We start from the raw sequence: 26,839 nt of genomic DNA, 5'->3' as shown, positions 1-26,839 counted from the left end.
GGCTCTATAATGTTCCATAAAGAATGTCTCTTCAATTTAGTTCTCCTTTATGACAGTGGCAAAAACCTTTAGAAAATATATCTGTGTTTTATGCCTTGCCTGCTAAGTATGATCGTTGAACAAGGTTCTCTGTTAATATATTTTTCAGAAGTGACGCAGAGCAAAAGGAGCAGAACCAGGAGAACATTGTACACAGAGACTGATACACTGTGGTACAATCGAACATAATGGATTTCTCCATTAGTGTCAATGCAATGTCCCTGAACAATCTGCGGGAATCTAGGAGAAAAAAACACTACCCACAAGCAGAGGACAAATGGTAGGAGTAAAAACAATGAGGAAAGGCAACTGCTTGACTACAAGGGCTAAGGGGATATGACTGAGGAGAGACTTTAAATGAACACCCCAATGCAAATACCAACAACATAGAAATGGGTTCAGATCAAGGATATATGTGATACCCAGAGAAATCATGCATCGGCTATGGGGGGGGCAAGAAAAAGAAAATGATCTTTGTTTCCAATGAATAATGTTTGAAAATGACCAAATAAAATAATATTTAAAAGGAAAAATAATATATATATATTTTTTCAAAGAATCTTAAATGTTTATGGTACACAAATGGGTTACAACCTGATAAAAGTGACCCTAGGTTCTTGAAGGCCATATCAGCAAAAATGTATTCTCTGGCACATTCTATTATGCTGGGAAGGCTTTGAGTATTATCTTGACAACAAACTAAAACTACTTCCTTAGGAACAACCCTAGGTCAGTGATGGTGAACCTATGGCACAGGTGCCAAAGATGGCACACAGAGCACTCTGTGGGCACACTCTTTGAGAATAATCAGGGGGTAAGGTGGGTGGCTCATAGGCAACAGAGCTGGAGGGGAGCAGAGAGCTCCCCCTCTTTAAACTGGCTGAGGACCTTCCTCCCTTTACCCACCTCTCCACCCAGCAGCCCAATTGAAGCACTTTCTCCCTCCCCTGTATGGGGAAAAAGGGTGGCAAGGCACACCCAGCACTCAGTGGGAGGAAGGGTCATGGCACTTGGGGAGGGCAGGGCCCAGCATTCCATGTTTATAAGGTTCGCCATCACTTGCCCAGGTCATCATCAGTAGGATGGACACTGTAATAAATTGTTTGGTCATGGGAACCTGTGAAATTCTGAAAATTAAAAAATGATTCTCAGGCCTTTCAACTCCATTGACATCTGCGGTGAGAGTCAGTTGGTCAATTAGCATTTATTAAGCACCTACTATGTGCCAGGCACTGGAGATGCCAAAAAGGAAAAAAAAAACAGGAACAGTGATAGAGAATTAGAAAATAGACAGAGGACACTAGGAATCACAAATGTTTTAGACTTTCGGTAAATGCAAACTCCTCCTGTAGCCATGCTACTAAAGGAACTGAATCATAATAACTGACACTCTCACTATAAATGAAACCAGAAGAAAAAAGAAAAGTGAGCTCAAATGTAAAGCTGATTCACAGGTTATCCTTCAAAAGGCAAATGAAAGAGATGGTAGAATCAAGCCATTCTCCAATTGACAAATGGGCAAGGGACATGAACAGGCAGTTCGCAGCCAAAGAAATCAAAACTATTAATAAGCACATGAAAAAGTGCTCTACATCTCTTATAATCAGAGAGATGCAAATCAAAACAACTCTGAGGTATCACCTCACACCTAGCAGATTGGCTAACATGACAGCTATGGAAAGTAATGAATGCTGGAGGGGATGTGGCAAAGTGGGGACACTAATTCATTGCTGGTGGAATTGTGAATTGATCCAACCATTCTGGAGGGCAATTTGGAACTATGCCCAAAGGGTGATAAAAGACTGTCTGCCCTTTGATCCAGCCATAGCACTGCTGGGTCTGTACCCCAAAGAGATAATGGACAAAAAGACTTGTACAAAAATATTCATAGCTGCACTCTTTGTGGTGGCCAAAAATTGGAAAATGAGGGGATGCCCTTCAATTGGAGAATGGCTGAACAAATTGTACTATATGTTGGTGATGGAATACTATTGTGCTAAAAGGAATAATAAAGTGGAGGAATTCCATGGAGACTGGAACAACCTCCAGGAAGTGATGCAGAGCAAAAGGAGCAGAACCAGGAAAACATTGTACACAGAGACTGATACATTGTGGTACAATTGAAGGTGATGGACTTCTCCATTAGTATCAATGCAATGTCCCTGAACAATCTGCAGGGATCTAAAAAATACTACCCACAAGCAGAGGATAAACTGTGGGAGTAAAAATACCGATGAAAAGCAACTGCTTGACTACAGGGTTGGAGGAGATAAGACTGAGGAGAGACTCTAAATGAACACTATAATGCAAATTCCAACAACATGGAAATGGGTTCGAGTCAAGAACACATGTGATAACCAGTGGAATCATGCGTCGGCTATGGGAAAGGGAAAGGCGGGGGGGGGGGGGGGGGGGAGGAAAAGAAAATGATCTTTGTTTCCAGTGAATAATGTATGAAAACGACCAAATAAAATAATGTTTAAAAATTAAAAAAAGAAAAGAAAAGAAAGAGATGGTGGAATTAGGTTTATTTCTTCCTCAAAGATAATAAGAAATATTTCACGGGACATTTGGATATCTCCTGCTGTAGTACTCATGTAAAGTATTTGCAAAAAGGTCACCATTAAACTAACTGCAGATTATGCACTAACATCAGTTGCAGAAGATTAAGAAGTAGAGAAAGCCTATGAAGAGCCTATTAAGTCTCCCGAACTTAAATCTACATTCACTTTTTTACTCAGTCATTTCAATGCAAAGGAGAAAATAGGTGAGGAAAGGGAGAGTTATTAGTATTTAGAATTAGTAATAAGGAATGAGAAATACTAAAGACTTGTAGGCTAACTAGAAACTTCATCACGGATGCTCTTCATGAATGCTTCCTTCAAGAAAAGAATTAATCGGTTGACAAGCATTTACTGAACACCTACTCTGTCAATCATTATGTCCTTGCCCCACAAAAGCTTCTATTCTGTTAGGAGAGACAGCATGTGCACTCATACATATACAAAGTAAATATGTGGTCATTTCAGGTGGGGAGAAAAAAGACTGGCAGCTAGGGTAGAGGTCAGTGGAAGGAGGAGAGACTCAGAAAGGTGTAACAATTAAAAGAGTGGTTGGTATAAACTGTGACCATGGAAATATGGTTTCAAGATATTGTCTTGAGTTAATTCAAATATGAAGTGGTCGCCAGGGAAAAATTCCCAAATATGAAATATACCCACATCAGCTGGGTTTTTATGGAGATTTTAATTAATACAAATTAAGGAATTAATGAAAGGGAGAGAAAGAGTAAGAGGAAATAATGAGAAAAGGGGTTAGGCCAGCCCAGGCTAGCCTAGGCCAGTCTCAGCCCAAGCCCTAAGAGAGATCAGTCAGTCTTTAAATCACTCACCACAAGATTTGTCCCAAGCAAGATTCTAGTGTTCAGAGAGACCCAGCTACTCCAACTAGTCTGAGCTCCAATTCAGCTTTGGCAAACTGAATTTTCAGCCAGCCACCCAGTTCTCTCAGAGAGAGTTCCTTTTAAAGAGAATTTTCTCCTATGTCACCTCCCCTAAGTTCTCACATCTACCAATCACAGTAGATGTTTTCCAAAGGACAAACCATTCTTAATTCACACCTGAGTAAACTAAACTTTTGATTAATTCACACCTGAGTAGACTAAAACTTCTGAGTAAGTTCACACCTCTTTGCCCCTTGCAAGTTTGCAAGTTCCTTGACCTTTTAGTGATTAATTTGACCTTCATAAGTACTTAGCACCTTTTTGTATTAGATCTAAAAATAGACTTAGCTTAAGGCTTTTGCTTCACTATAAGTATGAGTTAAGTACTTTTTCATTGTTCAGTGAAGAGTTTACAACTTTATCTTCCCCTAAAGTATGCTTAAGTATGGATGGAGTAGAGTTCTCACATTCCTGACTAAGTCCCTTCATTGTTTAAAATGGGGAATAGTCTTAACCAAATCTTATGAAGTAGGGTCTGAGAATTTTTAAGATTCACAAAGGTATCATGTAGATGGTGAGCTGAGCTTTGAAGGAAGAAATTTTAAGAAGCCAAAGTGAAGAGAGAATATATTCCTTATGTATTCCAGGGTCTTGGGGACAATCTCTGCAAAGCTACAGAAGATGAAGATGGAACATCATGTATGAAGGAAAACATGTAAGTCAATTTGGCTGGAATGCAGAGTGCATGAAAGAGAATAATGTATAATAAAGAAATGGTAGGCTGGAACCAGATTGTGATGGGTTTTAAATGCCACGTTGAAAAATTTGTATTTTACCCTAGAGGTAAAAGTGAGCCATTAAAGCTTTCTGAACAGGGGAGTAATATGGCAAGATCTATGTTTTTAAGATTGCCATGTTGGTAGCTATATGGAGAATGAGTTATAAAGGGAAGAATTTAGAAGAGAAGCGTCCAATTAGGAGGCAACAGTTGACAATAGTTCAGACAAGAGGTCATGAGGCCTTGAATTGGGATAGAACCTATGTGAGTAAAGAGAAGGGGACAGGCACAGAATCAATAGACTTTGTCAGTTGATGAATGGTGGTAGGTAAGGAAGAATCAAGAATCAAGAATAGCTCTGAGATATGAAACTGGGTGACTGAAAGAATCCTTGTCCCTTGGGCAAAAAAATTAAAATTAGGAAGAGGAATGGGTTTAGGGTGAAAAGGCACTCAACATGGCAAGCACTAAGAAATGTCATAAAAAATGGAATTCGTTATATTTGACAAGACAAAAGATGGCTCATTAACTAATGTGAAAATCATTCCTAAAGCAGTTATTTGTTTATAATCAAACCATCAAGTTATTAAAAGAAAGATAAAAATTAATAGAAATATAAAATAATAGAGTGAGGAAAAGATAGCATTGTAATAAAAACAACTCAATCCTGGCTATTCAAAGAAATTGTTGATGATGAAAAATGACTTATATATGATGGAAAGCACAGACACAGACACATTTAACCAGCATAAATCAACTGCCATTAATTGGACACCAAAAGAACCTAAAAAGCACTTGATAAGTGGAGAATAATAGAAACCAAAGATAACCTCTCTTCAGAGTATTAACTCATTTGTAAGATTTTACAGAGAATGAAGGAAGGTCATGTTTTAACTCATAAAACAAAGAGAAGTAGTGTAAGATAAAACAAATTTAAAGAAAGCATGGTGAGGGGCCTATGCAAAGCCATGCCAAGAGTATTTAAGGATGAAAATGGAAGAGTTTGTAATATCACAGCCAGCATAATTAATATTATTAATTATTATATTATATTATTATATATTAATTATTATAAAGATATTACATAATGGTGAAAGGAACAATAAATAACAAATAATTACATTCAGCAAATAATGACAGTTAAATTCTTAAGGAGGTTAATGTCAATACAAGAATTTAACAAAAATGCAGTAGTAGGTAACTTTCAACACTTTGGGTCATAATATGGTCAATCAAATAAAAAGAATAGCAATAAAGAAGTCACTAGCCTGAACTGCCACACATTTAAAAAGCTAGAAATAACTGAATGAAATAATCCTTAATGATGAAACATCCTTAACAATCAAAACCATGTGATTAAGGATGTACCTTAACAATCACAAAAGGAAAAAAAAAGTCAAATCACCTAATTTGAAGTCAATTGGGATAAATCATAACAAAAAGACAAAATAAATCAAGATCATGATCAGAGATTATACATAGTAATATGCTAACAAATGAAAAAATTATTTGCAAAATTACTAATTACCAATCGTCACAATGGGAAATCAAGAACTCAAAGGGACAAATCTCAGACAGATATTAGACAAATCATCCTGTATATTACTTCCATCTTTCTGGCTCTCAGTTTCCTGTTGTTTTTTTTTTGAGGGGGGCAAATAGAGCTTAAGTGATTTGCCAAAGGTCACATAGCTCCTACAAATCTGAGGTGTTCTCTATTCTTTAAATGAGAGAATTGAAATGTCTGTGAATTGACCATATCTCTAAGGTTCCTTCCAAGTCTAATCCAATATTCCTATGATTTAATCCACAAAAAAATTAATACCTGCACTAGATGGGTTCACAAGTAAATGTTTTCATACTTTCAAGGGGAAAGTAATCCCTTCAATATATAGATTATTCAGGTGCTATATAGATTGAAGGTTACCCAATACCTTTAATGTGATTTTGAAAAGGTTGCACTAAAAAAGAAAATTATAGACAAAATTCCTTAATGAATATAGGGACAAAACTACTAAATAAAATTGTAGTTAAGAGAATATAGCAATATGGTTTTTAAAAGCTATTCATCCTGGCCAAACACAATTTAAACCAAGTATGCAAGACTAGTTCAATAGATGAAAAATAATTAAAAGATTTTACACACATGCATACATATACATATATTTTTAAAACCTTACAAATCTGGAGTTGATATATTCATAGATAAAGAAAAGGACTTTGAGAAGATTCATGCCCATTCACAATAAAACAACTAAAAATGAGAGTAGAAAGATTTTCCCAAAATACAATAAAAAATAGATGCTCAAAACCAAGATCCCACATTAAATGTACTGGCTGAAGCTTTACAAAGAGAAACAGTTCTGCACAAAAACAAGGGTGCCATTTTCACAACTTTTGCTTTGACATAGTATCAAAAATGCTAAAAAACTATAATAAAAGGAAAAAATGAGGGATTAACACTGAAAATGCAAAGTTTAACATATCATTATTAGCAGTTAATGGTATATCTAGAAAGTCTAAAATAATTGGGGCAGGAAGCAGCTGGATAGAGTGAATTTCAAAACTACTCCACCCTATTCAGACCATTCTTTAAAAGATCAGATTTAGCTATTTCCTGATCAATAACAATAGAGGTACTTGGAATAACAGAATCAGGTCTTGGAAACTATATTCTCCACCCTACTCAGTGTAACAAGATTAGGAAGGGCTGCAGCATACTCAAGATTTAATTATTTGAGAATATGGCCTTCAACCGACATGTGTAAAAGAAGGACAGACCTCTGGGCAGTCCTAGGTCAAGCTAGAGCCACCATTGGCACATGTGAGACACAGGAAGTGAAGTAGAGAACAGCCTCTGGAGTTCTTGGGACTTCCTGTGAGGAGGGTAGAGTTCAGTTCGAGGCTGGTGCTTGAGGTTGGAGGAGCCCCTTAGACTGCTTTCCTTCAGATTGGTCATGTGAGTGATAAGGACTGATCCCTTTCCCTGCCTTGACTATCCAAGGCCTTAACGCCCACTTTGGCTCAGCCTGAGCCAGAGTGGTTCTGAGTTAAACTTCTTTAATTCTCTCCCTTTTTCCCTCTCTCTCTCTCTCTCTCTCTCTCTCTCTCTCTCTCTCTCTCTCTCTCTCTCTCTCTCTGTATCTCTCTCTCTCTCTCTCTCTCTCTCTGTATCTCTCTCTCTCTCTGTATCTCTCTCTCTCTCTCTTTGTCTCTCTCTCTGTCTCTCTCTCTGTCTCTCTCTCTCTCTCACTTTCTTCCTCCTGTTGTAATTAAAACACCATAAAAATTTGGCAGCTGAATTGAGTGTTTCATTTAGGAATTACATAAGTGAATTCCTTGGCAACCTTAAATTAATATATATCAGTCTTTTAAAGTGATTTTTCAATCTCACAAAGGCTCAGTGGAGTGAGAGCCAGGCCTAGAGATGGGAGGTCCTAGGTTCAAATCTAGCCTCAGATGCTTCCCAGCTGTGTGACCCTGGGCAAGTCACTTAACCACCATTGCCTAGTTCTTACCACTCTTCTGCTTTGGAACCAATACACAGTATTGATTCCAAGATGGAAGGTAAGGGTTTATAAAAAATAAAATAAAAAATAACAATAATTGGGGCAATAAAAGAACTCAGCAAAGCGCAAGATACAAGATAAACCCATAAAATGCATTCAAGTTCTTATATACTTACAAAAGGATTACAAAAATATCATTTGTAAAAAGTAACCTGTGAAAATGGAATTTTCTCTTTGTCTATTTTAATGAAATCAATCAGCAACCTTTAACTCAATCAATCAAGAATTCAAAGAAAGCACCTCTACTTAATACTTAAGTAAGAGAATTCACAAGTCAAAAACTCTCACCTCCAAAGGGGACTGCCCAGCCCTGGCTAGGACTAAGGAAATTGAAAGATTGCAATGGGTTTCTGTGAAGAAGGGAGAGGGACAGGAAATGACATGGAAAATGGAGTATAAAAGAGACAACATGGGTTGGAGAGCAGGGCCTTCTAGCATTCATTTCCTGGCATTTGGAGTGAGTGGCTGAGATTCCACCTTGGCTTTGGAAGAGACTCTACCTGGATCCTGTGTTGGCTTGCTGGGTGAGTGGCTCAGGCTGTAGAGGAGGCTGCATTGGTGAACTTCTGGCTGAAGGCTCCATGTGGAGATAGAGACCTGAGGAAGCCTCCTGCCAGGGTGCTGAACCAGACCACTTCTCTGGAGAAGCTCTTAGAGCTGGTAGGCTTGATAAGAATCTGTCTCTTTATCTACAGTTCCCTTTTTCACTCTTTCCACCTCTTTGTAAATAAAAGCTGTTAAAAGTCATTTTGACTTAAGCTATAATATTTTTAAAATGGTGACCACAATATTACTTTATAAATCTCTTATTGAGTCAAAAACCCCAATTTTAATCCTTATAATCCTCATACATAGGAACAGAAATTATTTAGTTTAGAATTAGTTTAGCCAGGCATATACATGGCCTTTATAAAGACAATCTTAAATGTGTACTGAGAGAAATAAAGGAAGAGCTAACTAAATGGAAAGGCTTTCATTATTTGCGAATAGGTGGGATCAAACAGAAAAAATGACAATCCTCTCCAAATTCAGTTTCACAAACAGTATAGCACTTTGCCTTTATGTTCAATGTATGCAGAATGTGTAATAATCAACCTAATCTGCTGGAGCATTCTTAGTGCCAAAATCTTATGACCTTGAACTTGTCACTTTTAGCCAAAATCACTGGCCAGCTGAACCAGGTATCTAGCCTGAAGGACTGAACAAAGTTGCAACTGAATAGAATGGAGAAATCTGGACAGAAAAGATCATTTTGATTACATGAAATTGTAAAAAATTTGCATAAATTAAATAAATACAAGTACTCTAAGGGAAGCTATTAGTAACAACAATTTTTCATCAAAAAGTTCTGATAAGGATCTACTATCCAAAATTAGTAAGGAACTCACACAAATATGTTATACCAAAAGCTATTCCCCAGTAAATAGTTCTCAAAAGGAGAATGAGAAATTATTAACCACATGAAAGAACACTCCAAATTATGCATAAGAGAAATGAACATCAAAACATTTCTAAGATTTCCCTTCAACAAACTGGCAAAATTGACAAAAGCTAAGAGAAGTCAACATTAGAGTGATTATGGAAAGTCAAGGCCATTAAAGCATTAATGGAAGATCTCAGCATTGAGTCAATCATTCTGGAAAGTAGCAATTTGAAAGCATGCTAAGCAAGTGCTTAAAATGTCCATACCCTTTGATCCAGATATCCCACTTCTTTCCATATATCCCAATGAGATGGATGATAAAGAGAAAGGTCTCATCTTTATCCAAATATTTATGGCAGCATTTTCTGGAGCAGCAAAGAAAAAAAAATTGATTACTATCTTTTGTTCTTTAATCATCTTCATTTCCAAATAAGAAAAAAAACAGTAATTCAGCCAAACAAAGCAACAAATCAACCAAGACTGATCATAGATGTGAAGTTAAAATACAGCATTTGTTTACTTTAAAATATAAGGTTAAAAGCATCTCTCTTTAATATATCCTTAAGATAAAAAATTAAATAGTCTCAACCATGAGCTAATATTGTATATTATTATTATTATTATTATTAGAGAAACAGTTACAGTAGTCTGACTAAAACAAGATTGTCCAGTCTCATTATTTCCAACAAATACCATTAACAATATCCATAAGCCAGAAAAAAAGTTAAGGACTAGGCAATAGCAAAACAAGATTTTAAAAATACCTCTATATCTAGAAAACTTGAGGTATCCAGAAAAAAAGTTTATTAAATTCAATGTAAGCATTTATACCTTAGAAATTGACAAATGTTACAAATCTGGGCTTGATTTATTGTTTTGTTGATTGTCTAAACCTAAGAAAGTAATGGATAAAATGTGTCTTGCAGCTATTTATTAAACATTTATCAGCTTACCCTTCCCCATAGGAAAAAGGAAGAGGGTACAGACAGCAGAGAGACACTAGATTGAAGAGAGAGAGAATGGATATTATCTTGTATTTTTCTTGCATGTCAGATAATACTAAGACTTCCTAGGAAAGCAGAAAAGGAATGGAGCAATTCTACGTAGCCCATTTGGACTGACATGTAGACATTCTGAGGAGTCTCTTTATAGATTGAAATTAAAGGGAGGCTGAAGGCCACAATCACTAACTCTCATATTATTTCCCTCCTATTCTTTACTGCATTAGGAACCTTCCTGCCTCCCATCCACAAAATGAGATGCTCCCCTCTCCATGGTCATTTTCTCTGTCCAGTGATTAGACTAAAAATATACAAGACTAGAGAGCAGTTTACATGAAAAAAAGATCTGTCTTATACCAGACTGGAATGAGATCTTAGCCTGAAGCAAGGAGAACGTAGTGTCCAGAACAGGGATGATGATGGACCCATTATATACTGTCCTGGCCAGATCATTTTTGGAAAGTAGCATTCAGTTCATATTTTAGGAAAGGTACTAAAAAAGCTCCAGATTAAGATCTATGAGTTAGCTACAATCTACATGGTTGGTGGGGCATGAATATTGATGAGATCATAGATCCATCAAGACACTGACCAGAGAGAGTTCTTCCAGGAAGAGGACAAGCAGGACAATGAGGGAGCTCAAAACCACCCCATACAAGGATTGGTTGAAGGAAATTGGAATGTTTAACCTAGATTAGAGAGAATTTTTTTTTGGAGGGAGGGATGATAGCTGTCTTTAAGTACTTGAAGAACTAGCAAGTATTAGACATTGTTTGACTCTAGAGAGCAGATCTATAGTTGGTGGGTGAAAGCTACAGAGAGGTAAATCTTAATATAAGGAAAATTTTCCTAAGAAATTGAGCTATACAGAAATGGAATAGGATACCCCTGGAGGTAGTGGGTTTCCCCATCATTGACAGTCTTCAAATAGAGTCCAGATGCCCATTTATTGGTGATATTATAGAGGAGATTCCAGCTCAGATACAGATTGGCCTAGAAGACCTCTGAAGTCCCTTACAATTCTATGATCTCATGCATCTAAGTAGGGCTAGAGTATAACTCTGAGAGATAGTGAGTTATTAATTATTCCTAGGTAACAAATGTATATTTTATTTATTTGTTTTTTGAACCCTTATTTTCTGTCTTAGTAAAAACTCTAAGACAGAAGGGCAAGGGCCAGGCAGATGGGGTTAAGTGACTTGCCCAGAGTAATAGTTTGGAAGTGTCTGAGGCCACATTTGAACCCAGGCCCTCTTGACTTCAGGCCTGGTACTATATCCACTGAGCCACCTAGCTGTCCCACAAATGTTATTAACTTAGAGAGAGTCTCCAATGGTAAGAATGAAAAATACTGTTAATAGGCCAATAGCAAAATATCTGATATTTGTGGGGAGTTAAGGTCACTCCAACCTAATTTTGGCCTGCAGAATTTACATGAATCTGCCATGACTTAGAGTCAACCTCCTGGAAGGAGTCTATCCTGGAAAATTACATGGGTAATAGGGTCAGCCCTCTGCCACTCAGAAGATAGATGTAGTTGAAGTTAGAGATGTTCTTTACAGAACATAGTTGTAGCTCCTTTTTCATTCCCTTCTCCTTTGGGTGGACACTCTACTCTTCATCCAACTCTTCTAGGGAAATTTGGTTTCACAGAAATTTGGAATTTGGGAACTGTAAACCTTAAAATTTCTTAGACTTATGAATGTTGGAAATTTCCCCATTGGGAAATTTCATACTGGAAAAAATCTCCTACTGATAGTAAGAACTCTATTGGAATGTGAAACCCCTTGGCATGGGAGGATCCTTCTCCTCCCTACTTAAGACTACTTTAGGACAGAAACCTTTTGCTAAACAATGGAAAGGGCTTTGACCTATGCTTAAGCATAGAACAGGAAGTTCTTTGAGTCATAATTGATTTTAGAATTCATACAATAGAGATACTTGGAATGACAGAACCAGGTCTTGGAAAATACAATCTCCACCCTACTTAGAGTAACAGGATTTAGGAAGGGCTGCAGCAAAGATCAAGATTTAATTATTTGAGAATATGACCTTCAACAGACATGTGCAAAGGGGCCAGACCTCTGGGCTGTCCTGGGTTAAACTAGAGCCACCATTGGCACAGGGGAGACATCGACAGTGATTGGTAGATGTGAGAACTGAGGGGAGGGAACTTAGATGGTTTCCTTAAAGATAGCGGGGTCTGAGGACAGAGGGGGGAGAGTTTTTTTGTTCTGAGGAGGTTTTGCTCTGAGAGGTTTTGCTCTGAAGGAGTCTGAGAGGTCCTGGAGGGAGAGCTCCTGGAGAGGTCTTGAAGGAGGCTGTGGAAGGAGAACTCAGGAGGAGTCAGGAGGAGAATTCTCTGGAACATTTCTTGAAAGGAGGCTCTCTTAAAGGTGGAGCCTGAGGTTGGCATGAGAAGCCTTACCTAGAGAGATCTTGGGTGAGTGATAAAACCAACTGACTGATTTATTCATTCTTATTCCTTTCTTACTTTCTCTCTTTTTCTATTGATTAATCAGTGTATTATAAATTAAATTTCTCTATAAAACCCAGTTGGATTGGGCATATTCATAAATTGGGAATATATTCCCTGGCGACCATCTTATATTTATATAAAACCAAGACACAGTAGAAAACATATTTCAGCAGTCATAATTGTTATATATTTCCCTTGCTCCCAAAACATTTTAATTATCACAGTTTGTGGCTCCCACTCTCTTATCTACAACTATTTAATGCTCAAAACTATTTTAAATCTAACAGAACTAGACACAGTCTAGTTCAACCCATACGCACAAAGAAATCTCACTATATCATTCTGTCCACTCTCCAGTTGGAGGGGACCCTGCCATTTCTTAAGGAGATTGTTCCACTGCTGGACAGCTGTGTTAGAAAAATTTCCTGACATTGAGTCTAAATTTACCTCTTTGAAACTTCTACTAATAAACTATATGCAATCTGGGTCCCAAGAGAACAAATCTAATCTCTCCTTAAATGAGGGTCTCTTTAATTTGAAATTGAAGTAAAGTTGATTTGAATTCTCTTTGGGGTAATACTAATGAAGCCCCAAGCCCTCTCCTTTTGTATCTCTTCTATTTTGAATGTTAGCAGAAAAGAGAAGGAAGGAGGGAAAGGAAGGAAGGGAAATGTAGGTATTCAACTTTCAGCTGCAAAGGGTCCAAGAACTCCTGAGTCCTTTTCAGTCCCTCATTCTGCATAACTGGTTTGTTCCTAGATCTACAGATTAATTTGTATGATGGCTTTTTCTCTCTCCAGGCCATTTCTGTTTCAGATTATTATCTGATTCTTTCTTTCAGAATTTTCATTGGTCTGAATTCTCTCTTCTAATAGCTATTCTCTTGATCTTGCTCCTTCATTTTTTGAAGAATTTCTATATATTTGTGTATTCAGAGTCTCTCAGAGCAAAAGCTAAGGGTCTCAAGAGTGGCTAGGAGTCCGGGGCACTCCAATAAAACTGAAAACTAGAGGTTTCCTGTTGTGCTCAACTTCCCCTGAATTCTCTGGTTTGAAGGAAATATGCTATATCCCTCTGACACCCATTGGTGAAACTGTGCCAGTGCTTTCCTTTTCTTTCTTCTTGTTTTTCCTAAATCATTTTTCCAATCCTCATTCTTCAAAATAATGGTTTGAGACGTCCAGAGAAAAAACTGTGGGAGTAGAAACGCAGAAGAAAAACATATGACTTATCACATGGTTCTATGGGTTTATGATTGGGGGTTTTGGTTTTAAAAGATCATTATATTACAAATATGAATAATATGAAAATGGGTTTTGAGCAATAATTGCTCCAAGAGGGGGGAGGGGAGAGGGGAGGGAGAGAAAATCAATCATGTAACTATGGAAAAATATTCTAAATCAATCATAAGTAAATTTTTTTAAACAAATAAACAAATAATGGATTGAGGACTAGGAAGGAACAACACTAGAAACTAAGGGAAAGAGGATGAGGCATAGGAAAAAGGAAAGGGGAAAGAAAAAAAGAAAGCAAGAGGTAAGAGTTTGCCAAAGAAGCATTATATTGAAATAGCTTAAACATACAAGGATAGGAGAATGATTAACTAAAGTTTAGTTCATTCATGTAAGGAAATATACTATTATGCTAAATTTAAAATCAACACAAGTGAGGAAAACAGAAATTGGGAAAAAATTTATGAAGTGACGCAAAGTAAAAAAAGGTAGAATGTAAACAGTGGAGTATGAAATATTCCAATCATGTGGAAAAATAAATAAGAATAAAGAATTCTGACAGGGCTTTAAGAAGGAGGGACTGAAAGTGTTGGGAATGCTTTATTCATTGCCCTTAATGAACATGTAAACAGTTATTGGGTTATTGAGAGGAGAGGAGGGTAATGGGGGCTAAGGTGATTTCTTTAGATCAGTGAAGTATGGAAAGAGTGCCAGAGATCTACATAGATTCTTCATAGTTTGTTCTAAAGTTTCCTCCACTGAGAACTCAACAATTGCACTATCAAACTACTGTGATGCTATTGCCATTCCTACCCCATTCCTCCTGTCTCCTGATGTGTGATTTCATTGTTCTGTGTCCCTCCCATATTCTCAGTACAGTGATATCAGTACAGTGTCATACCTAAACTCATCTCTACTGTCAATCAAGATAGTAAGGGTGACCTGAGTCCCAGTCCCACCTCAGATGCTGACCAGCTGGCTGATCAGGAGCACTAAGTCCTTAAACCCATCTGAATTTCGTTGTTTCCTCATCTTTAGAAAGGATGATGATAGCAGCATTTGCCTAATGGGGTTGTTGTTGTGATGACTAAATGAGGTCATATCTGTAAAGCATCTTGCAAACCAATCCAGGAAAGTACAGAAAGGTGACCAAGGGTATAATCTAACTAGAATTGATGAACTTGGCCTCAGAAAAGGAATGAGCAAATGTGCCTCCCTCTCTTCATTGAAGAAGGAGGGAACTATGGATGTAAAATATGACAGACACTGTCAGATATGGTCAGTGTGCTGGTTACTTGTGCTGAACTAGTTTTTTTTTCCTTTTTCTTTTTAATCTTTGTTACAAGGGCCAGTTCTATAGGTAAGGAAGCTAGAAAAATGTCAGAAATGAATGCTATATAAATAACCCATTAAAAACAAAAGGTATCAACAAAAATGAGATAAAAAATGCTCCCAATAGAGAAGTCCATTACATTCGATTGTACCACAATGTATCAGTCTCTGTGTATAATGTTCTCCTGGTTCTGCTCCTCTCACTCTGCATCAGTTCCTGGAGGTTGTTCCAGTCTCCATGGAATTCCTCCATTTCATTATTCCTTTTAGCACAATAGTATTCCATCACCAACATATAGTACAATTTGTTCAGCCATTCCCCAATTGAAGGGCATCCCCTAATTTTCCAATTTTTTTGTCATCACAAAGGATGCAGCTATGAATATTTTTGTACAAGTTTTTTTTTTCCTTATCATCTCTTCGGGGTACAAACTCAGCAGTGCTATGGCTGGGTCAAAGGGCAGGCAGTCTTTTAGTACCCTTTGGGCATAGTTCCAAATTGCCCTCCAGAATGGTCGGACCAATTTACAACTCCACCAGCAGTATATTAGTATATTAGTGTCCCAATTGTGCCTCATCTCCTCCAGCATTCATTACTTTCCTTTGCTGTCATATTGGCCAATCTGCTAGGTGTGGGGTGGTACCTCAGAGTTGTTTTAATTTGCAGTTCTCTAATCAGGAGGAATTTAGAACACTTTTTCATGTGTACAATATTTCTTAAATATACTGGCCTCTCCTCTGACTCTGCCCCAACTCTGGTGGAGGGACTCATCAGTACTGCGATAAGCTGCATTGCTGGCAGGTCTGTCTGCTTCTAGTGTCTCTGACTAACTTTCCATTCTTCTTACATCTTATTCCCTCTACCACATAGAGGTAGATCCAGGGATATTGGCTTCCTGGATGTTTCACCAACAAGACACTCCATCTCTCAGCTCAAGCATTTTCTCTGGCTATCTCTCATGCCTAGAATACTCTCCCACCTCATCTCTACATATTAGTTTCCCTGGCCTCTTTTAAATCTCAATTAAAATTCCATCTTCTTCTACAGGAAGCTTTCCCCCACCACTCCAGAATTCCTTCTCTCTGATATTTACTTAGCTCATAGGTGCATATTTATTTGCACAGTATTTCCTCAATTAAATTGTGAACTCCTTGGGAGCAAGGACTGTCTTTTGACACTTTTTGTATCCCAGAGCTTAGCACAGTGCCTGGCAAATAGTAGGGGCTTAATAAATGTTTATTGACTGGCCTTCCAGCTCAACATTTGTGAACCTGTGAACAAAGAGATTTCTGTGGCCCTATAGCAGTAATGAATGCAAGAAGTACTGAAGCTCACTGAGGTATGGGCCTGGAGCCAAGAAAAAATCTGAATTCAAACTTTACCTCAGACAGCTCTAGGGCTCTGGGCAGGTCACTTCACCATTGTCTGCCTCGTTGTGAGGACCAAACAAGCCATTTATAAAGTGCTTTGGCCCAGTGACAGGCACATGGTACAAGCTTAATAAGTGCCAGCTATTATTAACAGTAAGCAAAAATCGTTAAGAAGGTGGGAGGCAAAGGCTGCTTTCTCATAGTTGCTCACCCATCGGTCCCTGACTGAACAATCTCCTACAATGGTGTGTTTTCCACAGGGTTGGTCTCTGCAGTGGCAGTCCTGAGCTGAGGGATTGGAGTCACAGGAGAGGAACCTCCGGGGTGCTTTGACACCTTTCCCGTGCTGACCTAGACAGACTAGTACTAGTATAGACTCTGTACTCAGTCACCTCACACCTCGTGGCAGACAGCGTGACGGCAGGTCTGGGCAAAATGCGCCTGCGCAGTCCAACCCAAATCTGCACACCCAAATCCTTCGGAGGGAAAATTAGGCGTGGGGCTTGGGAGTTAGGGGGCACTTCCGGAAGTGGGCTCTGGCCCGCGCTTTTCCCCTTCGGCCGTGGTTAGGCACTCCTTAGAACTACGATTCCCAGAATTCTACGGAATAGCAAGGACGCTTCTTTTCTATTGACTTGCTGGGACACACGCTAGGGGGTTACGAAGAAGTAGGGAAGGTCGCGGTAAATGAAGTGAGAGCCTCGGTTGAGACGGCATTCTGGGAAATGGAGTTTAGGAGCAGGAATGTCTTCGGCTCGCGGACGTCTTGCATGGGCAGTCCGGAAGCCGGATCTGCGCAGGCGCACTAAGCTGCCTGGCCTGGCGGGTGCGTCCTCTTTGCTGGCAGCGCTGTTCAGCTCGCCTATCTCAGGGAAGGTACGTCGGTGTCTAAGGGATCACGGCGCCCATGGGTGTTTCAGGCTGAAGCTTGAGGTCACCATGGTAACCGCTCGCCTGTCGCGTGCCGATGTCCTTGCCTTTTGTGGGGCGGCCGACGACCCCGCGGTTTGGGGAGTGTGCGGGGTAGGGTCGAGGACGGGGACGCAAGGGATCGAGAGGGGGCGGCTCTTACTCGAATGCCTGCGACCGACCGCGCCCTCGGTACCACCCTCTCCCCAGGGGAGCTGCAGCCGCTGCATGCCTGCTGGGCTCTGCTGCTTCTCCCTCCAAGACCACCCCCCTTCCTGCTCCTTGCATCTGTATGGGTGTGGGCGTGGGTATGTGGGTGGGTTTCTGAGTGTTCTCGTGTGGAACTGAGCCTTTCCTCCGCCTGTTGAGCCATAAGAAGCTAGGGCCGGGCTATGGATCTTTGGGTTTGGCTGACGTTAGTGGGACAGGGGCCAAGTCCCTGCAGATCTCTTTGCGTCAGAGAAGAGCTCTGTCCCTGTTTGTGGGAGCCAGCTCCACCAGTTCTGTTTCTGTTTGTCTGCCGGCCTCCCTGCCGTCTGGTCCTCACCCGATCACCATTCCTGTGTTCCAGGATCGCTGGGCATTCTTTACAGGGCCTTCGGTTGGACTAAGGCTTCTGGGGTCTTCGTGCTGACTTCAGCCTGTCTCTGCCCACAGAGTCTACAGGAACCCGCCCTGGGACTGGAGAGGGTGGGCTTCCCACAAGGGAGACAGAAATTGGAGCCCCAGGGCCATCACCCCTGCTTAAGGGACCTTGCACCTGAGTTTCCCCCCCTCCCCCCCAGATCCAAGCTCACCAGGACCCTCTCAGGTTCTTGGGAGTGAAAGTGGAAGAGAATCCCCCAAAGGCTTAGGAATCCAGCCTAGCAGGAGACAAACCTGACCAGAGATCTCTCAACCAGAGCTTCAGGGCTGAGGCTGGAGATTGATACAGAGGAACAGATCCTGGGACTGCTGGCGCCTTTGCAATTCCTGACCATCTCTAAGGCAGTGAGGAAGGGCTAACCATGGAAGATTTGACTCAAATGATTGGAGAGAGAGGTGAGAATTACAGAAGGATATGAGAGTAGAGGTATCATTCTTCCTAAGGTAGGAAAGAAGGAAAAAATGGCCTGGTGGGAGGTTGAAACCTTGGGTATGGATTAGGGCTCCAAAGTAGGCTCAGTGAATGTGTTTGGGAGCTCATCATGAACCCCTCTCCATACTCCAGATCAATGCTCTTCTCCAGTTCTGCTGTGCCCAACAAGGTACTCCCTGAATTCAGTTCCACCAACAATTATTACTAGGTTCAAGGCGGTGAAACTATTAAAGAAAATGCATTCTGCAATTGGTGCACCTGTGGTAAGGACTGCCAAATTATTCTATTTCCTCATAAACCATTTTTTCCCCTTCAAAGAGTTCTTAGGTCAATACATCTCTACATTTAGATTTTTTATTTCTCAAAGCATTTTGAGATTTGTGATTTCATTTTTGCCTTAAGAAAACCATCTAAGGCAGGTTGGGTTTGGGGGTTTAGGGGGTGAGTCTGGGCCTATGATTTCATTAGTATAGGAATTTCTGACATGGAATTCCTCTCCTGATGCAGATGACATGTTTGTGACTAATAGTCTTAGAGAGTTGCCTGGGGAATTGGAAGTGAAGTGACTTGGCCAGTGTTACAAAATCACTATGTCTCAGAAGCAGGATTTGAACCCAGGTACACCACACTGCCTCTCAGCAGGTATTACCTCAGTCATTTTCCATTGGAGGAGCACACCCAGGTGGGGTGTGGGGATTTCTAGCCTTTGGGTGGATCTGGGAGCTTCAAGACAAGTCTGATTCTTCTTGTGCCCCCTGTTATTCCCCCAGCTCTGCCTTCTCAGGATGATCCCCTTCCCCAAGAGAATCACACAGAGGAAGAGATGGCTGCCATGGTCTTGCCAGCTGGACACCAGGTGAGTTGGACTCAGGTCTCCTTCCTTAAACACCATTTTAATTCTCAGAACAGATACTTGTCCTTCCCTTATCCTGGAGCTTTATGGCCCAACAGAGTATTTTCTGAGCCCTCCTTCCTCTCTCCTAGTAAACTAGGTTCTAGGTTGCTAAGTCTAGCCACCTTTTTTCCCCACTACTTTTCTTCCTCATATTTCCTATATTTTTTTAAACCCTTACTTTCTGTCCTAGTAACAATTCTAAGACAGAACGGCAAGTTCTAGGCAAACAGGGTTAATTGATTTGCCCAGGGTCATCATATGATCATATCATATCATATCATATCATATGATGCAGGTGAAAGACAACTTCTCACTTGATGCTCCTCCCTACTTCAACCTAAGTGACACCACTCTAGATTCTCCTACCTTTCTGACAATTTCCTTCATCTTCTTATTGTCTTCATGATTCTTGTGGGGGCGAACCAGAAGAGTCTATACTGGACTTTCTTGATGTTTCCATGCACTCACATCCTACACAGCTTTCAGCTACCACCTCCATGAAAATAACTCCCCAAATATGTATTTCTAGTCCTGCCCTCTGTATTCAGATTCCTCACAGTCTATAGCAGTCAAATTCAAAGAGAAATGGGCCATTGAACCAGAGAAAAAGATCACTGGGGGAGCCCTGTATTGACTTAGAAAACCACATGTTAGCATTATGTTCTGTTTTATTTTTACTCATTGTATAAGTATTTCCCAGTTCCATTTTAATCTGGTTCAGCAGCCTGCAGGTGTTGCTGGTGTGCTTGACACTCCAGGTCTTCAGGATGTCCCATTTGCACCATAAACTCAACATGTCCCAGTCTGAGCTCATTATTTCCCCTCATAATCCTGCTCTGTCTTTTAACTTCAGTGTTTTTTTCTGTTGCCAACATTCACCCACTCTCCCATGTTTATGACTTTAGAATTCTTTGACTTCCAGCTTTCTCTCTCATTTATCATATGGATTCGGTTACCAAGGCCTGTCATTTCTTCTCTCATTAATCCATCTCTTCCTTTATCTTCAGTGCTACAATGCAAGTATGAGCCCCCCATTACCCACTCATGTATTATAGTAATGTCCTTTTTAAAAGTTTTCTCATCTTTATTCTCTTCTTCTAATCCTTTTTTTTTTAAACCCTTAACCTTCTGTCTTAGAATCCATACTAAGCATTAGTTTCAAGGCAAAAAAGTGGTAAGGACTAGGAAATTGGGATTAAGTACTTGTCCAGGGTCACACAGCTAGGAAAGGTCCGAGGTCAGATTTGAAACCAGGACCTCCTGTCTCTAGGCCTAGCTAGCTTTCTATCCACTGACCCACCTAACTTCTCCTCTCCAGTCCATTCTTCATACCAATGCCAGAATAAATTTTTTTCTTTTTCTTCTTTTTTTAAAAATAAAAACCCTTACCCTCTGTCTTAGAATCGATACTGGATATTGATTCTAAGGCAGAAGAGTGCTAAGGGCTAGACAATGGGGGTCAAGTGACTTGCCCAGGGTCACACAGCTGGGAAGTGTCTGAGGCCAGATTTGAAACTAGGACCTCCCGTCTCTAGGCCTGGCTCTCAATCCACTGAGCTACCCAGATGCCCCCAGAATATATTTCTTATGCATGAACTAGTCACAAAAAATGTTCTTTGGCTCCCAGTGTCTACCCAGAAAAGTTCATACTCCTCTGCCTGGCCTTTGTAGCTCTCCAACAACTGGCACTATCCTACTTTGATAGTCCAGTTTAGATACCATTTCCTCCATGAAGCCTTCTAGACTGTCTCTACCTCAGCTGGCTAAAAAATGTTCATTGCCCCATCAGATTTCACATAGCAATTTGGTTGCATTTCTCAAGCAGATTTATTTTGTGTTACATATCCTAGTTGTCTGTATTGTAGCTTAAACTCCAGGAGGGTAGGGGCCCATGACTTCTTGGGCACATGTAACACCACACCCTGTATTAGTGGCTGCCCACTTAATAAATGGGCTCTGGCTTATATCAATGCCCTAAGAACTTAGATCACAAATGTTAGTGTGAGTGAAATTGGAATTTTGTCTAAAACAGATTTTAGTTCAATTGTATCATTCAGTCATCAGGTATTTTATTAAGTGCCTACTATGTGCTGAGCACTATGGTAGTCCCTGAGGTTACCGGTGTGACGAATGAAAAAATCTGTTCACAAGGAGCGTTGCATTATGTTCTAATGGAGGACACAAGTACACATTTAAATATAAACAGAATAACTAGAGAGAAAAGAAATGCAAAAGAGTTCAATACAAGATCATTTGAGAAGAAAGGCACTAGCAGGGATGGGCTTACCTATCCATGTATGGACTATATATATGTCTATTATTTTGTGTGTGTCTGGACTCTTGGTTTCATTGATGTGTAAAGAGCTCTCCTAAAGGAACTCCTTTGCCTCTACACTCTAAAAATTGGAGTAAAGATAGAGTAAATGCTGTACCCAATGGCACTGAGCCAGCATGAGCCTGAGGTAAGACTTGAACCCAGACTTCAAAGCCAGTTAGTTCTGTGTTTCTATGCCACATTGCCTCACAATGACGTGGAAATTATTTTATTATGTTAGAATCTGTTAGAAATATCAAAATGCTATCTCCAGACTTTCAGTCTACCTGCCCGTCTGCATTCAAATTACGCACACTTAAGTCAACTCCTTTTTTGGCAGTTAAAGCCCTTTATAATTTGATGCCAACCTACTTTCCAACTTCATGCACTGCCTTGGACTCTACGGTTCAGCCAGACTGACCATAGTGTTTCCTCAACATAACAGTTCATCTCCCATTTCTTTGCCTTTGCGTGGTTCATCCTTCATTCCTGGAATGCGCTTCCTTCTCACCTCTGAGCCTTGATATTCTTTCTGCCAGTGCTCAGCTCAAGCACCACTTTTTTCCTGATTTCCACATCTGCTAGCACCTTCCCTCCTCAAATTACCTCATATACATTTGTATGTGCTTATATAAGCATGTATGCATGTAGTGTGTGCGAGTATATATGTATATATACAGTATATGTGTGTATGTATATATATAAGTTTTAATATGTTGTTTTTATTTAATATATATACATTCTCTCTCCCAGTAAAATGAAAAGATAGTTACTTTCATCTTTGCTTTTGTATTCTCACTCAGCTCATGGCACAATATTGACACATGGAATTTTTTTTTAAACTCTTACCTTTTGTCTTAGTATCAATTCTAAGACAAGGCAATTCTAGCAAGGGCTAGGCAACTGGGCTTAAGTGACTAACCTAGGGTTACACAGCTAGGACGTGTCTGAGGCCAAATTTGAATTCAGGTCCTGCTGACTCCAGGCTTGGCACTCTTATCTGCTGTACTACCTAGCTGCTCCTCTGGTAACACTTTTTAACATTTGCAAATTAAGATATAGATTTGACCTCATTTTATCCTTACAGTAACCCTTTGAATCATATAGTAGTACAAGTATTATGTCCATTTTACAGATGAGGAAGTTGAGACACAAAAGTTAAGTGAATTTCCTTATAGTCATGCAGTAAGTAGGTGTTAGACCTAACTCTTGAACCCAAGCCACCTTTTTTTTTTGGAAAAGATGTTTTGTTTTACATATCAGAAACAAATTTCCACATAAGTTTTCTGAAGTTATAGGATCCAAATTGTCTCCCTTCCCTCCTTCCTCCCAGAGCTGGTAAGCAATTTGATCTGGAACCCAAGCCTTCTGACTTCAACTCTCGTGGTCTTTCCCTCATTGCTTCTCTAAGAGATAGCCTAAAGCCAGAAAGATAAAACATAGGATCAGTAAATATACCCAGGCAAATAGTAATGCCTCTGCTTATTTCATTCCCTAGATCAGCGGTTCTCAACTTCTCAATTTGTAGCAATAAGAATACATAATGCATATCAGGTATTTACATTCCAAATCATAACTGTAGCAAAATTACAGTTTTGAAGTAGCCACCAAAATAATTTTTTGGTTTGGGGTCACAGCATCAGAAAGGTTGAGAACCACTGCCCTAGATTGATTTTTTAAGCATTGGGGATTTCCAAAACAAGAGAATTTATTAATTCATGAATTCTTGATTTCATTAAACCACTTGACAAAGCCTCTTGTGTTGTTTCTTTCAGGAATCGATGACATTCAAGAATGTGGCTGTGGCTTTTGGCCAAGAGGAATGGGGTCAACTAGACCCTACTCAAAAAGATGTGTACAGAGATGTGATATTGGAAAAGTATAGGCACTTGGTTTCAATGGGTAAGGATGACTTCCCTTTATAATTCATCACTTTCCCATTGGATACATTTACTTCCTCATTTGTTAGTATATTTGAGGCCTTTTGGCTTGGGGTTCTGGAATCTGTATTTCCTAATTTTTTACCTAGAAGCATCATTCCTTTTTTTTCTTTCATATATAAGATCCTTTATTTGGTGCTCAGAACTCTTCCTAAATGGATCCCCCCCAAATGCACATCTTACCAGTCTTCTTACATATTATAACACTTCCCATGTTGAGATCCAGGAACTCTGGCTTCCTTGCCGTTCCTCAAACAACATACTTCGTTTCCCAACTCTGGGCTTTTTCACTTGCTATCCTGAATGTCTAGAATGCATTCTCTTCTCATCTTCACTTCCTGGCTTTTTCATCTTCCTTTAAGTCGCAGATAAAATCCTATCTCTACAGGAAGTTTTTTCCTCTTCCCTTTATTTTTTTAATTAATTCATTTATTTTTAAATATTTTCCATGGTTTCATGATTCATGTTCTCTCCTTCCCCTCTTCCCTCCCCCCTCCCAGAGTTGACAAGCAATTCCACTGGGTTATATATGTATTATCACTTAATACCCTTTCCCATATTATTCATTTTTGTCATAGAGTAATCTTTTAAAATCAAAACCCCAAGGGGGCAGCTGGGTAACTCAGTGGATTGAGAGCCAGGCCTAGAGATGGGAGGTCGTAGGTTCAAATCTGGCCTCAGACACTTCCCAGCTGTGTGACCCTGGGCAAGTCACTTGACCCCCATTGCCTAGCCCTTACCACTCTTCTGCCTTGGAGCCAATACACAGTATTTAAAAAAAAAAAATCAAAACCCCAAATCCTATGCCCATATAAGCGAGAGAAATCATGTTTTTCTTTTGTGTTTCTACTCCCATAGTTTTCTCTCGACATGTATAGCATCCCTTCCCAGAAGTCCCTCAGGATTGTCCTGGATCACTGCATTGCTACTAGTAGCAAAGCTGATTATATTTGATTATCCCACAATGTTTCAGTTACTGTGTACAATATTCATTCCACATCAGTTCATGAAGATCTTTCTAGTTCATAAAGAAATCAAGCAGTTCATCATTCCTTATACCACAATAGTATCTTATCACCATCCTATACCATAGTTTGCTCCCTCATTTCCCAGTTTTTTGCCACCACAAAGAGAGCAGCTATAAATATTTTTGTACAACCATTTTTTATTATCTCCTTGGGGTACAAACTTAAGTGGTAGTGCTGGATCAAAGGGCATGCATTCTTTTAAAGCCCTTTGGAGAAACATCATTCTTGTTCATTGTTGCTAACTAAAAATCTAACCACTTGATCGAATTGAAAATAAATAGCTTTAGTAATTGTACCTTCCACATCCTCTTTTCTCCCAAGCTAGGACTTTCTCTCAGAAGGTCCCAATGCATATAGCTACAAAGTCAGATTCCTATCCTTCCAGCCTAAAGAATATTTTCTTTCTCAACTCAGATTGTTTCCATTTCCCACCTACTCTTTATGGGAATTTAGTACTAAGTATTATTCTGGGGGCCATTTGATCTCTTTCTGAGTTTTCTAATGTGCCCCTCTTTCCCTGAAGACTGAGAACTTAGGATAGCATGTTATAGGGCAGTGATGACAAACCTTTTAGAAATGGAGTGCCGGGTTGTACCACTCCTGGGTTTTTACCCCAAAGAGATAATAGAAAAAAATATGTGTACAAAAAATAGTTATAGCTGCACTCTTTGTGGTGACAAAAAATTGGAAAATGAGAGGATGCCCTTCAATTGGGGAACAGCTGAACACATTGTGGTATCTGATGGTGAGAGAATACTACTGAACTCTAAGGAATGATGATCTGGAGCAATTCCAAGTGAACTGGAACAACCTCTGGGAACTGATTCAGAGTGAAAGGAGCAGAACCATGAGAACATTATACACAGAGACTGATACACTGTGTTACAGTTGAATGTAATGGACTTCTCTACTAGCAGCAATGCAATGATCCAGGACAATTCTGAGGAACTTATAAGAAAGAACACTATCCACATTTAGAGGAAGAACTGTGGGAGTAGAAACACAGAAGAAAAACTTATTATTGATTACATGGTTCAGTGGAAATATGGTTGAAGATGTTGACTTTAAATGATCACTCTATTACAAATATTAATAATATTGAAATGGGTTTTGAACAATGATACATGTAAAATCCAGTGGGATTCCTTGTTGGCTCTGGGAACGAGGAGGGAGGAGGAGAGGGAAAGAACATGAATCATGTAACCATGGAAAAAATATTCTAAATTAATTAATTAAATAAAAAGAAAAAAGAAAGAAAGAAACAGTGCTGGGTGCTCCCTGGCATGTGCACATGCATGGGAGGGAGGAAGCACTCACATTGGGCTGTTGGGCAGAGGGACAAGTGAAGTGAGGAATGCCTTCAGTGAGTGTAGAGATGGGGAGGGATGTATCCCAAGCTCTCTATTCCCCTCTAGCTCTGCCACCTGTGAGCCACTCCCATTATTCCCTGTGTACTCCCATTGGGCTGCTGGGCAGAGGGGCAGGAGATATAAAAAAAATGTCATCAGGCTTAGTGGAGAACGGAAAGGGAGCAGCTCTGCCCGAGTCCCTCTGCCTTTCTAGTAACAAACTCTGGGGGAGGGCGGAGGGCGGCACGTATGCCCACAGAGTGCTCTGTGTGCCATCTTTGGTACCCATGCCATTGGTTCTCTATCACTGTTATAGGGGAAAGAACCATGGAGTCTGAGTTAGGAAGTTGGGATTCTTGCACCTGTTATGTCACCCAGCAGCCAAGCAGCCTCAAGTTATTCTCTCTGGGCCTCTGCTCCCTATCTGAAAAGTAATTCTTATTATGATTTACTATGTTTAATAAATCATTCTGGGAATCTGACATGCAAAATGCCTTTGGATCCTCAGCATGGAGAGTCATGTCCCATTTATTTCTCCATAAACAGGGCTTCCAATTTCCAAACCTGATGTAATCTCACAATTGGAGAGAAAAGAAGACCCATGGATGCTTGAAAGAGAAGTCTCAAGAGATGCCTATCCAGGTGAGTGACAAAGAGATG

General features: G+C 39.8%; 1 protein-coding gene across 9 annotated transcripts in view; it reads left to right on the top strand.

Moving 5' to 3' along the window:
• The first annotated feature begins 17,173 nt into the window (after positions 1-17,173).
• The window catches only part of LOC100026465 (zinc finger protein 883-like), a 28,374-nt gene continuing 18,708 nt past the window's right edge, over positions 17,174-26,839 (top strand). Inside the window, exons 1-7 of one of the 9 annotated variants that reach the window (XM_056809215.1) lie at positions 17,174-17,542; positions 18,361-18,616; positions 18,786-18,916; positions 19,161-19,271; positions 19,424-19,509; positions 23,638-23,764; positions 26,726-26,821. In XM_056809215.1, coding sequence (XP_056665193.1) covers positions 19,244-19,271; positions 19,424-19,509; positions 23,638-23,764; positions 26,726-26,821 — 337 coding nt within the window. In that variant the 5' untranslated portion in view covers positions 17,174-17,542; positions 18,361-18,616; positions 18,786-18,916; positions 19,161-19,243. The other 8 variants (XM_007507329.3, XM_056809210.1, XM_056809216.1 and 5 more) reach the window with 8 other exon arrangements.

Source organism: Monodelphis domestica, chromosome X, assembly GCF_027887165.1.
Source record: "Monodelphis domestica isolate mMonDom1 chromosome X, mMonDom1.pri, whole genome shotgun sequence".
In the NCBI taxonomy this organism is placed as follows: domain Eukaryota; kingdom Metazoa; phylum Chordata; class Mammalia; order Didelphimorphia; family Didelphidae; genus Monodelphis; species Monodelphis domestica.
The sequence above is the reverse complement of the archived record's forward strand: the minus strand, read 5'-3'. Positions and strand labels throughout refer to the sequence as shown.